Source organism: Sceloporus occidentalis, unplaced genomic scaffold (assembly GCF_023333645.1).
Source record: "Sceloporus occidentalis isolate IW3139 unplaced genomic scaffold, rSceOcc1.0.p SCAF_8, whole genome shotgun sequence".
Lineage (NCBI taxonomy): Eukaryota > Metazoa > Chordata > Lepidosauria > Squamata > Phrynosomatidae > Sceloporus > Sceloporus occidentalis.
The window spans coordinates 29822642-29835147 of NW_028316988.1; the positions used below are offsets into that span (position 1 = coordinate 29822642).

Below are 12506 nucleotides of genomic sequence, written 5' to 3' on the forward strand. Positions count from 1 at the left end.
GAATCCTGGGAGTTGTAGTTTATTTTGGCACCAGAGCTCTCTCTGACAGAGAAGGCTCAATGTCTCACAAAACTACAGTTCCCATGATTCCCTAGCATTGAGACAGGGCAGTGAAAGCGGCCTCAAACTGGATTATTTCTCCAGTGCGTTTTGGACCATGATTCCAGGTCGAAGAGGAGGAAAGAGAAGGATTGAAATAATGGGATTAAAAAAAAGGCAAGTTGGGGAAACGGGGTGCGCATGCGCAAAAATCCCCCCTCCGTGGAGGGGTGGTTTAAGCCTTCGCGCGTGCGCATTACGACTTTGGCTCAGACCATAGAGAGGAGAAGGAAGCCTCTTCGCGTGACGGCTTCACACAAAGGAGCGGCGAGGGGAGCCTAGGGCGCATGCGCTTCTCTCCCTCTAACTCTCCTCTTACTGCGCACGCGCACAGGCGTAAGCCTTGCCTCCCTCCGCGCTCGCGCATTGGCCTGACGCTCTTTAGGTCCGCAGATAAAGGCGCATGCGCAGTCCCCCTCCTCCCCCATTGGTCGAGCATGCGCAGTAGTAAATCGAAGGGGAAGGGGCGGAGCTTGTGCGGAGGAGGAGGGGGAATAGTCCCTCTTCCCTCAGCTTTCTCTTTAGTCTTACGGCTTTGCGCGTGCGCATGCGCAGTAGTAAATCGAAGGGAAGGGGCGGAGCTTAAGGAGGAGGAGGGGGAATAGTGCCTCTTCCCTCAGATTTCTCTAGGTTTATGCCTTTGCGCATGCGCAGTGCAGATAGAGGAGGAGGAGGGATGCGGACGGGGGAAGATGGCGGCCTCGTCGAACAACCCTCGGAAATTCAGCGAGAAGATCGCGCTTCACAACCAGAAGCAGGCCGAGGAGACGGCGGCCTTCGAGGAGGTCATGAAGGACCTGAGCCTGACGCGGGCCCACCGGGTGAGGAGCGCCCCACGGAGCCCTGCGCCGCCCTCCGTTCCCCCTCGAGACAGAGGAGCCCCGGGAGGGGAAGGGAGCCCTGAGGGGAAAGGGAAGGCGATGGCAACGGCAAGAACGCCCCTCCCTCCGTATTGGAGGGAGATGGCCTCTCTAGGGATCTCTAGGTCCTCCAGCGCAACTCTATGGTCAGCCTTTAACTCAAAGTCGCTCTGAAAGACCTAGAGAGAATATACTCCACTCGGCCATTCGTAGCTCCTCAGCGCAGTTCTATTACTCACGGATTTGATTAGTATCTATTATCTATCTATGAATTACTGATGAATATCTATTATTCTCGGATTTGGTGAATATGGCCTCTCTAGGAATCTCTAGGTCCTCCAGCGCAACTCTCTGGTTAACTAAAAGCTGCACTGAAAGGCCTAGAGATTCCTAGAGAGGACACTCTACTAGGCGTCTGTAGCTCCTCTAGTGCAACTCTATGGCCAGTGTCTGTTGGACATTGACCACAGAGTTGCCCCGGAGGACCCAGAGATTCCTAGAGAGGCGTTCTCTCAGGTCAAAACAGGGTGCTTTTGTTATTCGCATTTTTCTCTATTTGTGGGGGTCTTGTGCCCCTGACCCTTGCGAATATGGAGGGACAAGTGTTCATGTCTGCACATGTTAATATTCCATAAAATACGGCAGACAACAACTTAAATCGACATTAGGTAATGCAGTCACACAATGCCTGGGGACACTTCCCTGAACGGCAGCGTCTTCAACCCATTGCCCCCAACAACAAGCTGCAGACTCGTTTTAGTGACCTCAGAAGGATGCCAGGCCAAGTCAAGCCTGGAATTGAACTCACAGCCTTGTGGTTTGTGCGACGAAATGCACAGATGAGTGGCTGCAGTGCAGGCATTGAGCCACTGCGCCACCAGAGTTGTGGGTATGGTTCCCCAATGGCTTCCTTAGGGTTGGGGTCACCCCCCCCCCCTTCATTGACCTCCTGCTTTCATTTCACACCCCACACAATCCTGAGGAATGCTTCTCTTGTAGTAGTAGTAGTAATAATAATAATACAGTTTATTTGTATCCTGCTCCAAAAAGATCAAAGCGGCGACCAATAAAACATGCATAAAACACAATAAGCATACAATAAATGCCCCATTGTCCATTGCATCCCAAACCCTCCCAGCCTTCCCACCCACAATAAGATACAATTAAGTTATTAATAAGTGTTAAAACGATTAGTAAAAGCAGGGCAGAGGCAGCGGGCGGTTGCTAAATAATGAGTTAAATGCTTTACAACGGGGTTGTTGGAATGGGAAGGCTTGCAGGAAGAGATACGTCTTGATGTTACTCCTCAGTCGTCGTTCCCATAGACTACTGAATTCCATGCTAATAGCTGAGCGTCAGGCTCATATGAAGTCGGAGACTTTAATGGTCGGCATCCATAGGTTTTTGTGTGTGTGTGTTTGTGGGTTTTTCTGGCTCTGTGGCGATGTTCTAGAAGGGTTTATTCTTGGCGTTTTGCCGGCATCCATGGCCAGAAGAAGATTAGGAATGGGAATGGCAGCCATGAAAGAACTAGAAAAGAGCCTAGAGAGGAAAGATATCCAGGGCTAAAGTTAGAATGACCATTCAACAACAGAACAATACACAGATGGACATGAAAATCACTCCTCCCAACCCAGGGTCACACAGTATAATATATATATATATATATATATACACACACACACACACACACCACTCTCTTCTATGCCATCATTCTCTGGAGATGCCAGCCACAGATGCTGGCACAATGTCAGGAAAAAACCCTCTTCTAGAACATGGCCACAGAGACAGAAAAACCCATTAAGACCCCCTATATTCATGCTAATAGCTGTGACATAAACAACTAGCGAAATTTGGAGAGAGAAAAATAGCTTCCTAATTACAATATCATACCCAACCACCTAAATGTCTTTACATAGAAGATTTGGTGAAAATGTGATATTTTAAAAATTCAACTTTTTAAATTTGAAATTGTAATTTCAAACAATTCTGGGGCCTCTCCTTTCTCCTCCCGCTGAGCTTCGCCCCCCCCCCCAACCGTCTCTTAAAGCATTCAAAACATCTCTTAAAGCAGTGGTCCCCAAACCGTGCTCTTTAAGCAATTTTGGACTTCAGTTCCCAGAATCCCAGGCTGTTGGCCAACATGGCTGAGACTTCTGGGGGCTGAAGTCCAAACTCTCTTGAAGGGCACAGTTTGGGGACTGCTGTCTTCAAGGGAAGCAGGTGAATGCCACAGCCTGTTTCTGACAAAAGGTAGGTGTTTGAGGAACAGTGGTCTCAGCCCCCCTTTGGGGTGTCATCTGGTGCGCTCCACACCCTTTTAGTGACGCCACAGTGGTTGTTTGTCATTCTTTTTGGGTGGCATGGAGGGACCCTTGCTATGTTCCTCAAAGAGAATGAAAAGGCATCCAGTTCTTCCCTCTTCTCAGATTGTATGGGGGAGAGAAAGGCGGTATTGTTCAGTAAATTTAGTGGGGTGGGGAGGATGGGAGTGACAGTCCCTCTCAGTGGCGATCTCTAGGTTGGTGCCACCCCCCTCCATTGACCTCTTCCCATCCCACGCCATACAGAATGCTTAGTACTTCCCAACTTTGAATCACAGCCAGAAGGTGAGGCTCATGCTCTTGAAATCCATATTATTTGAAATGTTATTACTACAGTTGTTAATTGCTTATTACAAAATAACCCTGTTAGTTACTTAATATTATGCTTTGACATTAATGTTAATATAGTGCACCTTTCATATGCATGGGGGAATCCATTCCGGACCCCCCCAAGGGAAAAATGTAGGACCTCAAGTCTCATTGTTTTCAATGGTGGTGTGCTCCTGTATGGGTGTGCTGCGCGCACGCCACAGGCACATATGCCATTAAAAGTGTTGGGGTTGCCATCCACATGACGTTGAGTCCATGTATGGCGAGCCCACATATGACGCAGGCGTGCTGTAATTTGATTGTAGTACAGTGTGCCTGTGTCATACGTAGGCGCACTATATGTGGCTTTCAGCATACGCTTAAAGCTGCGGGGGGGCGTGCGGGGCGACACGTCTCATTAAGGTTAATGGGACATGCGCATGCCGCTGCGCCATGCACAAGCCCCATTACTTTCAGTGGGGCTCGTGCATACACGTTTTTTGTTATGCTGGAGGTCCAGAACGGATTCCCCGCATAAAAAAAGGGCACACTGTACATCTTTTTGAATCTTTGACTTTCTATTTTTGAGACTCCCTTGAGTTTCTTTGAAGGGTGAGACATAGTTTCTTATGCTTGGCTACTTCTTTCCTTAATAATATAATTAATGTGTTCCTTCAGTGTTCTGTGCTTTCATATATTAAGTTGAGATCTTAATGTTTGCTGCTTAACGTATTTTGATGTTTTGACCATTCGTCAATCCTGTTCATTTCCAACTGTTCTTTCAGAAATTTATAAGCCACAGAAATGTCAGGAATAAACTCTTCTGGAACATGGCCACAGAGCCCGAAAAAACCACAAAAAAGCCTAGTGGAGTGTTCTCTTTAGGAATCTCTAGGTCCTTCACTATGACTTTTGGTTAAAATTGACCACAGAGTTATGCTGGAGGACCTAGATATTCATAGAGAGAACATATTAAGTCAAAGCTGCAAATGGGGAGGGATGAGTGTAAAATCAACTAGCTAAAACGGTATGAAATGACCTATAAAAACATTTAAAACCTAAGAAAAAAACCACTATCTAAAGCACACACCCCCATATAAAATATATACACATTTATATATTAAAAGGCTGCTTGGATAAAAATAACTTTGCCTGTTGGCAACAGGAAAGCAGGGAAGGGGCCAGCCGAGCCTCCCATGGAAGGGCATTCAAATGGTGGGAGCAGCCACCAAGAAGGCCCTCTCTCGTGTCCTCACCAAGTCAGCCTGCGATGGTGGCAGGACTGAGAGAAAGCCTTCCCCTATAGATCTTAGGACTTTGACAGCTTCGTATGTGAGATACGGACTTTCAGATAGTCTGGACTTAAGCCGTGTACTTAGTACTCGTACCTATACTTAGTAGTAAATCCCAGTGCACTGAATAGCATTTGCTCACTTACGCGTGTGTTATGTAGCTCTGAGGGGGGGGGGGTTAATAACTGTTACTGCTTTTTAAATACATTTGAGCTATTTCGGGGTCAGGGGGGTGAGATGCTTATTTAAGTCAATGCTGTATGTGGGAATTTTGTGGATTGATATGTCTGGAGTGTGTGGGTTAGTAAGATCATTTAATATAATGCTAACTGGTCAATATGGATTGGCACCAGATTGTTATATCCGGGAGCCTCGCCCATCTTTTCTAGTGCCTACGACCAGGGAATAACATTTTATTTCACACAAGAAGGAGTCTGAGCAAGTTTGAGACAGTTAATTCCTTTTATTTTCTATCTGAGGAGGAGATGTGAGATAACAAGGATGCTTAATTCTTGGTACTTGCAAAAGGATTTGTAAGATAAGGCATTTACTTACCACCTGTCTCCGTAGGTGTGATATTTGTGAGTTCCTCTAAAAGCATGTCAGTGATTATTTAAATAAATGGTCCAGAACTTTTTAATGCACTAGATTGTAGGGAAAGGGGGAGTTTAAACATGTGCACCCTTTCCAATTGTTTTGGAATTTGTTTTTGGTGTGCTGTTCATATGTGACAAATAGTACATTTGAGAGTGGTAGCTGTATCGATCTGTTGTACCAAAAAATCCCAGCAATCCAATGTCTTACATCATTTTTAGGACAAACGAACATATTATGGTGTAAGTAGCAAAGTTTTTGCAGTAGTAGATACTGCAACCATCTCTTTTAGTACCAAGGGATGACTGAATTCTTTTTACACATACTGTGTACAGTAATTAGTAGTTTACTTCTGTCCTGAGAGGAGTAAGTGCCTTCTCCTTAGAATGAGGTGGGAAACATACGACTCTCCTGATGTTATATAGTCCTGATGTTGTTGAACTGCATCTCCCAGCAACCCTTGCCAGCTTGGCCAATGGTGAGAAATGCTGGGAGTTACAGTCCAATAATACCTGGAGGATTGCATGACCCCCCCCCTCAAGTCTTTCATAGCTTAGCTGTATTTGAACGTGTGCTTTTGAATCAAAGTGGTTTCCAAAAGTGGATTTTATTTTATTTCCCACACTCCACAGCAGGGGTGATTAGTGGGTTTTTTAAAATTCAAAGGCATAGATATGTTACTCTAGAACAGTGATGGCGAACCTATGGCACGCGTGCCAGAAGTGGCACTCAGAACCTTTTCTGTGGGCACATGTGCTGTCGCCCCAGCACAGAGTTTGCCAGAGTTTGTTACTAGAAAGCCAGAGGGACATGGCACTTTGAAATTGATAAGTGGGTTTTGGGTTGCAGTTTGGGCACTCGGCCTCTAAAAGGTTCACCATCACTACTCTAGAAAGTCAGTCTGCAAAGGGATCTTGTGGCCTAGACTTGGATCTGAGGAAGCCCACTCAGGTTTATGAAAGCTGATGCTACCATGAGCTGCTTTTCTTTCAGTTATCCTCAACAGTGCTGCAAGACCCTTTTCTATACCTGTTTTTGGAGCGTGTGTATGTAAGACAACTGTTGGAATAGGACCTGGCTGGGAGTAATTAAAAATGTTTTACTAGTGTAGCTTGTACTAACTTAATTTGTATTGTGCATGAACAGTAGTAGTTAACACCTCACTTGTACTGGAAGGTCATATGGTGGGCACAAGTACCCTAACGTTGCTACCATAAAGTTATGACTGAGCGTGTTCTAAAGAGTTGCCAATATCCGTTGGCTGGTACAGAACAATCAGCCATATAGAATCTGTTTTTTGATGAAGGTCAAGTCTCAGCTATGCATAATCCATCCACAGGACATTGCTCTTATCAGTGAAGCTCACCCTGCAATTTCCCCCCACGGATTAAGATTACAGCAGGAACTACTTCAAAGGTATTGAAGTGTTTCATTCTTTCTCCGACCACCATGAAGCAACAGGAAAGAGAGCAGTTAGATTTTCATTCGGTTCGGGATGCTGCTGAGTATTAAGGACCTGAACAGACAGGCCAAAATAAAGCTGCTTTGGGTCACTTTGGAGGTATGCTATTTAAATGACACATGCATCTTAAGAGGCCAGAAGCTGTGCCAAAGCTGTGTTCCAGTCCTTAGGACTGCTGTTTAAATGATGTATGTGTTGATGTTCTGGAAGAGTTTATTCCTGACATTTCTCTGAAGATGCCAGCCACAGATGTTGGCGAAATGTCGGGAATAAACTTTTCCAGAACGTGGCCACATAGTCCAAAAAACTCACAAAAAACTATACATGCTGGCCATGAGAACCTTCAACTTCACGCCCAGGCCATTCCCATTACCATGTACGGATGTGAGAGCTGGACAGTGAAGAAAGCAGACAGAAAGAAAATCAATTGATTTGAAAGGTGGTGCTGGAGAAGAGTACTTAGGATACTGTGGACAGCCAAAAGATATACAAATGGGTTCTTGGACGGATCAAGAGCTCTCCTCGGAAGCTAAGATGATCAAGTAGAGACTATCATACTTTGGCCACATAACAAGAAGGCATGGATCACTAGAAAAAACAATAATGCTATGAAGGTAGAGGGTAGAATAAAGAGAGGAAGACCGCAGACCAGATGGATAGACCTGATCAGGGGGGTTATGGACAAGGGCTTTCAGGATCTGGACAAAGCAGTGGAGGAGAGGGATTCTTGGAGATGTCTCATCCACAGGGTTGCCACGAGTCGAAGTTGACTGGGGGGCAGCTAACAACAACAGTGATTTGTCTCTATGTGTTTTTTGTATGTGTGGATAGGGTGAGTTCCCTTGAGGTTGTTTTAGTCACCTGATGCAGCCCCAATACCCCTTTAATATCTTCTCCGTAAAATTATTTTTCATGTATGGGACAGGTTTTGTAGTCCAGGTATGCTTTTTACTCTGCCTCTTTTGTTGTAAATGCCACCTTCTTCTGCTGTGGAGAAAAGAATGCCATTTCTTGATGGTCTGAGTCACAGGTTTTGCAACCTATGTCCAAGGGTCACTACAAGGGGTCCAGTTATTCCCCATAAGATCTAACATCAGATGAGTTGGGCTATACAAAAGGAGCTATTTAGGGCAGGGTTGGCTTTTCTTGTTCGCTTGCTTGCTTGCTTTTTGGTGGCCTTCTGAGGCCATCTGATAGAATAATAGATGTGATAGACATGGAAAACTAAGCATGAGGGCTGTGAGGTGATGGGGCATTTATCAGTCCACCTTAACAATGATTTGTCACACCAAGCTGTCTTTGATTTTCTAGGTGCAGTGCTGCTTAAAAGTCTTTGCAGATACATAAGAATGTACTATTTGTACCTGTGAGACTATAGTCTTGTCTGTTAGACTGTGACAACACTTTGTCATAAGAAAGTGAGTAAAATTTTTGTACATTGGATAAAATCAGACAGAATTGTAGTGTCCATGATAAATGCAACACAGATTATATTTATCCTGGTAACATCTTAAGTGGCATCCAGGGTTTGAAAGTGTGCTTTCTTTCCAGCTTTTCTTGATCTCTTGTGGGGGTTTTTGGATGGTGGTGGTGGTGGGAGATAACTACAAATTATAGTGTTATTATTGGAGCTTGCACCTCTGGCTCATTCCTTGGGAAGCACTATCACTCCCATCCTTTAAAAGTGTATTTCTACTGTAAGGTTTTATGGAACATTGATTTTTAACAACCATTTCCTTTCCTGGTTTTTGCATTTTGGAGCAAATGTATCCTAATTGCTCACAAAATGAAATTGCTGGAGGCCTAGGAACAGTGTGAGCGTACCATTGAATTGGCCAGAAAGTGAATTTTCTTTTTTGATGTCCTTGATGTAATATCAATATTTGCTTTTTTGAGGTTCTCAGATAAGATAGATTAGAAGAAAAGATTGCCTATTGCTGTTATCGTTCTCTGATATATTCTTGGTAAAGAAGCAGACAGACCTCACACTTGGTGTAGCTGGCATGGTGCTTGGAGGTTCATTTGGCTAGCTTGCTTCTGGGCACTTCCTGGGTTTGAGTTCATTATAGATGCCATGTTTTGGGATCTTTTGGAGACGACATTCTGAGTACGCCTCTTATAATAAGCTCCATTCTTTCAGACTTCACCGCCCACCATCCAAGCATTGACAAGTTCTATTGCTGCAGTAGTTTGATCCATCAATCTGCCTCATCTTTTACCTGTAGTTTGGTGACAGGAGGAGGGTGAATCTGGACCAAAAGTAAGATTCTTGTAGCTGATCTCACTTTTAGAACCTCTTAGACATGCTCTTTTTTATTTTCTGGTGGGGGGGGGCATTGGAGTGACTGATTCCTATGTCTTGATACCTGTGATAAGATTGTACATGATATATGGAAATTGCTGTGCTTCCTTTGGTATTACACACCCAGCTTTGACTGATTTGAGAATCTAAGCAGGCTTGGTATAAGTTATTACTTGAATGGGACACCACCAGGAAATCACATCTTTATATAGGAGCTCTGTTGGCGCAGTGGTTAAATGCCAGTGCTGCAGCCACAATGTTGTATGATCCTGGAGGGCTCCAGGTCAACTCAGCCTTCCATCCTTTCATAGGTTGGTAAAATGAGCTAGCTTCTTGGGGCTAGTTGGCTAACACATTGTAAACCGCTTGCAGAGTGCTAGTTCACTGATAAGTGATATAGAAAAGTACTTGCTATTGCTATATAGGACTAGGAAATAGTCTTGGCTGAAGGCCTGGAGAGATACTGCTTCTAGTCAGATGATAATTTTAGGACTAATGGTTTCTCTCAATATAAGACAGTTTTTTGTGTTATATGGTTTTTGTGGCTTGTCTGTTTTGAAGCCTGTTTGGGCTGTTTACTTGCTTTCTCGCCTCTCCTGAGTTGGAATCTGCTCCAAACCACAAGGCAGTGAAGCTTTTGTAGGCTGTCAAGTGCCACAACTGACCAGTTCAGCATAAATAACCAAGGCAGACATCTGAGTATTTGGCTTTCCTTCCACTCCACATGATGAGTTTGAAGGCAGGTAGCAATTTAAAAAATAAGTAGCAGCAAGGTGTTCTTTTGGTGGCACAGCGGCTAAGTGCCAGTAGTGCAGCCATAAGGTTGTGAGTTTGACCCGAGGGCTCCAAGGTTGACTTAGCCTTCCTTCCTTGCATAGGTCAGTAAAAGGAACATCCAGCTTGTTGGGGGCAATTGGCTTACACATTGTAAACCCCTTTGAGAGTGCTGAGTTCACTGATCAGCAATATAGAAATATAAACGTTATTGCTATTATGGGCTCTTCTTTTTAAGGATAGGCCTGATGGTGTTGGGCCTGTCTTTTCACTCCCTCCTAGGCTGGATGGAGACAGATGCCATGGAGGGAGGGCTCTTCTTATTGTGGCAACAGGGCTCTCCAACAGAGGCAGCGAAATGTCTCACAAAACTACAGTTCCCAGGATTCCCTAGCATTGAGCCAAGGCAGTTAAAGTGGTCTCAAACTGGATTATTTCTAGATTCTTACTTGGAATTTTAAGAAGCATATTTTCAAGCTGTGGCTGGTTGAATCTGTGGAAGCAGAATCCATGGATACGGAGGGCTAACTGTATTACACAGCTTTCATCTTGGTATTGAATGTGTGTGACTATCCCATCCACCTTGATCCCCAGAGTCTTGTGATTGGACTGAGACAGGGACCCAGGGCATGGTTACCTTGGAAGTGTGTGTGGCTGTACATTCGCTCTTCTCCTTGACTCCTACCGCCTTGTGAACAGTTCTGCAAAGAGAGGACAATAAAGAAGAAAAAGCCAACAAGTCACTCACACTGAATCTCTCTTTCACAGCCATACACACACTGTGTGTGTATACATGGTGTTAGCTCAGTACAGTTGCCCCTCCACATTTCTGGCTTTGACCTTTGTGGATTTGACCATTTGCAGTTTTGACCAATATATTCCCTCTAGGAATCTTTAGGTACTCCAGCGTAACTCTGTCAGAAGTTGAACATAGAGTTGTGCTGGAGAACATGGATGTTCCTAGAGGAAACATCATACTAGTGTCTAGTATGATTCTGTGGTCAGTCCCTGGCAGGTGTTGACCACAGAGTTGCACTGGAGGACCTGGAGATCCCTAGAGAGGTGTTCTCGCAGAGAAAAAGAATAGTGGGTTTTTTTTATTTGCAGTTTTTCCACATTCATGGGGGGTCCTTCACTCCTAACCCCAGCTAATGTGGAAGGACCACTATACTGGCTTGCCACCAGAGGTCAATTGGCTGGTCATGGAATGATGATCAAGGCCTCCTTGTATATATGATGGGCTACAAACATGTGATCCACAGGGATTTCTGGCGCTGGCAACTTCTTTTTCCTCCCCTGGTTTGAGAAAGTAGCTGTACACCCGGCCACCACTCAGCTGTTTTGCTATTCTGCCTCCTCGCCCACACCCTTTGGTTTAGTTGTGAGTTGGCATTCAGTTTGCTCAGTATTGCTGTATATCCCCCCCTTTCCCGCTCCCGCCCCCAGTTTTCTTTTCTGCTTGGCAACCAGATGCTTGGCTATCCCTTTGCTTCTGCGGAGGCGAGGCAGCATTCCCCCCCCCCCCCAAGCATTTTGCAGTGTTACCAGTTGTCTGTGGGTTTGTGTGTGTGAGAGTGAGCAAGAGAGAGAGATCAAATGAGCGAGTGAGAGGTGTGTGTCTGTTTTTCTTTTCTCCCCTTTCTGCAGTGTTTATCATGTTAGCTCTCTCCCATTCATTGTTACGGCAAAGGTTACACACTGCTCCTGCACTACAGCTTGTTCGCATGTGTCTCCCCCACGAACACTCGTTTTGGTTTTATCTGCCGACTCTTGCACCAATCCACAGTATTTCGGGGAGCAATCTGTTGCTGGTTTGTAATGTCTCCTTATTCTGCGTTGTTGATTTTACTGGGGATGTGAGGCCCCCTGTCAGATCCTCCTTCCTTGGAAACAACTTCAGTGTGAAGAGGAGATAGCTTTCGGAGTGAGGGGGTGGAGGGGAGGTGTCTCAACTGTTAGCAGGGAAAAAGGAGTATTCTGACATTTTGCTGTGTTACTGGAGTGTGGGAGGTGGATGGCTGATGAAGGGGGCCATGCGGCACTATCCAAGATCGGTGGAAGGAGGAGGACTTTGCTCTTGTGGTGGGAATCCATCTTGTCACATAGATTGGAGGGAGGAGAACGGATGTGTTGTTTAAAGTAAAGGGGGTAGCAGCTGTTACCAGGAGGGAGGAGTGGCTGTGTCTTCAGACATGCAGGTCTTTCTTTTTCCCCACTCCAGTTAATTTGTGAACAGAACAAGGAGAACTTTGGCTTGCAGTCACCACCACAGTAAGTCAGTACTGTAGTTCTGAACCTTTTAGTCTCCAGTATGTAGCAAGATCTTGTAGCACCTTTGAGATTAACTGAAAGAAGTTGGCAACATGAGCTTTCATAGAATAAAGCCCACTACCTCAGATGTACATGGCAGGTCATGCTGCCAACTTAGTCTCAAAGGTGCTACAAGATCCCTGCATACTGTACTACATACTCTTAACACGGCTATATAGG

General features: G+C 45.1%; 1 protein-coding gene across 4 annotated transcripts in view; it reads left to right on the forward strand.

Annotated features, from left to right (window-relative positions):
* Nucleotides 1-763: 763 nt before the first annotated feature.
* The window catches only part of CRTC1 (CREB regulated transcription coactivator 1), a 57664-nt gene continuing 45921 nt past the window's right edge, over nt 764-12506 (forward strand). For all 4 annotated transcript variants that reach the window (XM_089537074.1, XM_089537075.1, XM_089537076.1 and 1 more), the window contains exon 1: nt 764-920. In XM_089537074.1, the coding sequence (XP_089393200.1) occupies nt 792-920 (129 nt within the window). In that variant the 5' untranslated portion in view covers nt 764-791. The remainder of the gene's footprint in view (nt 921-12506) is intronic.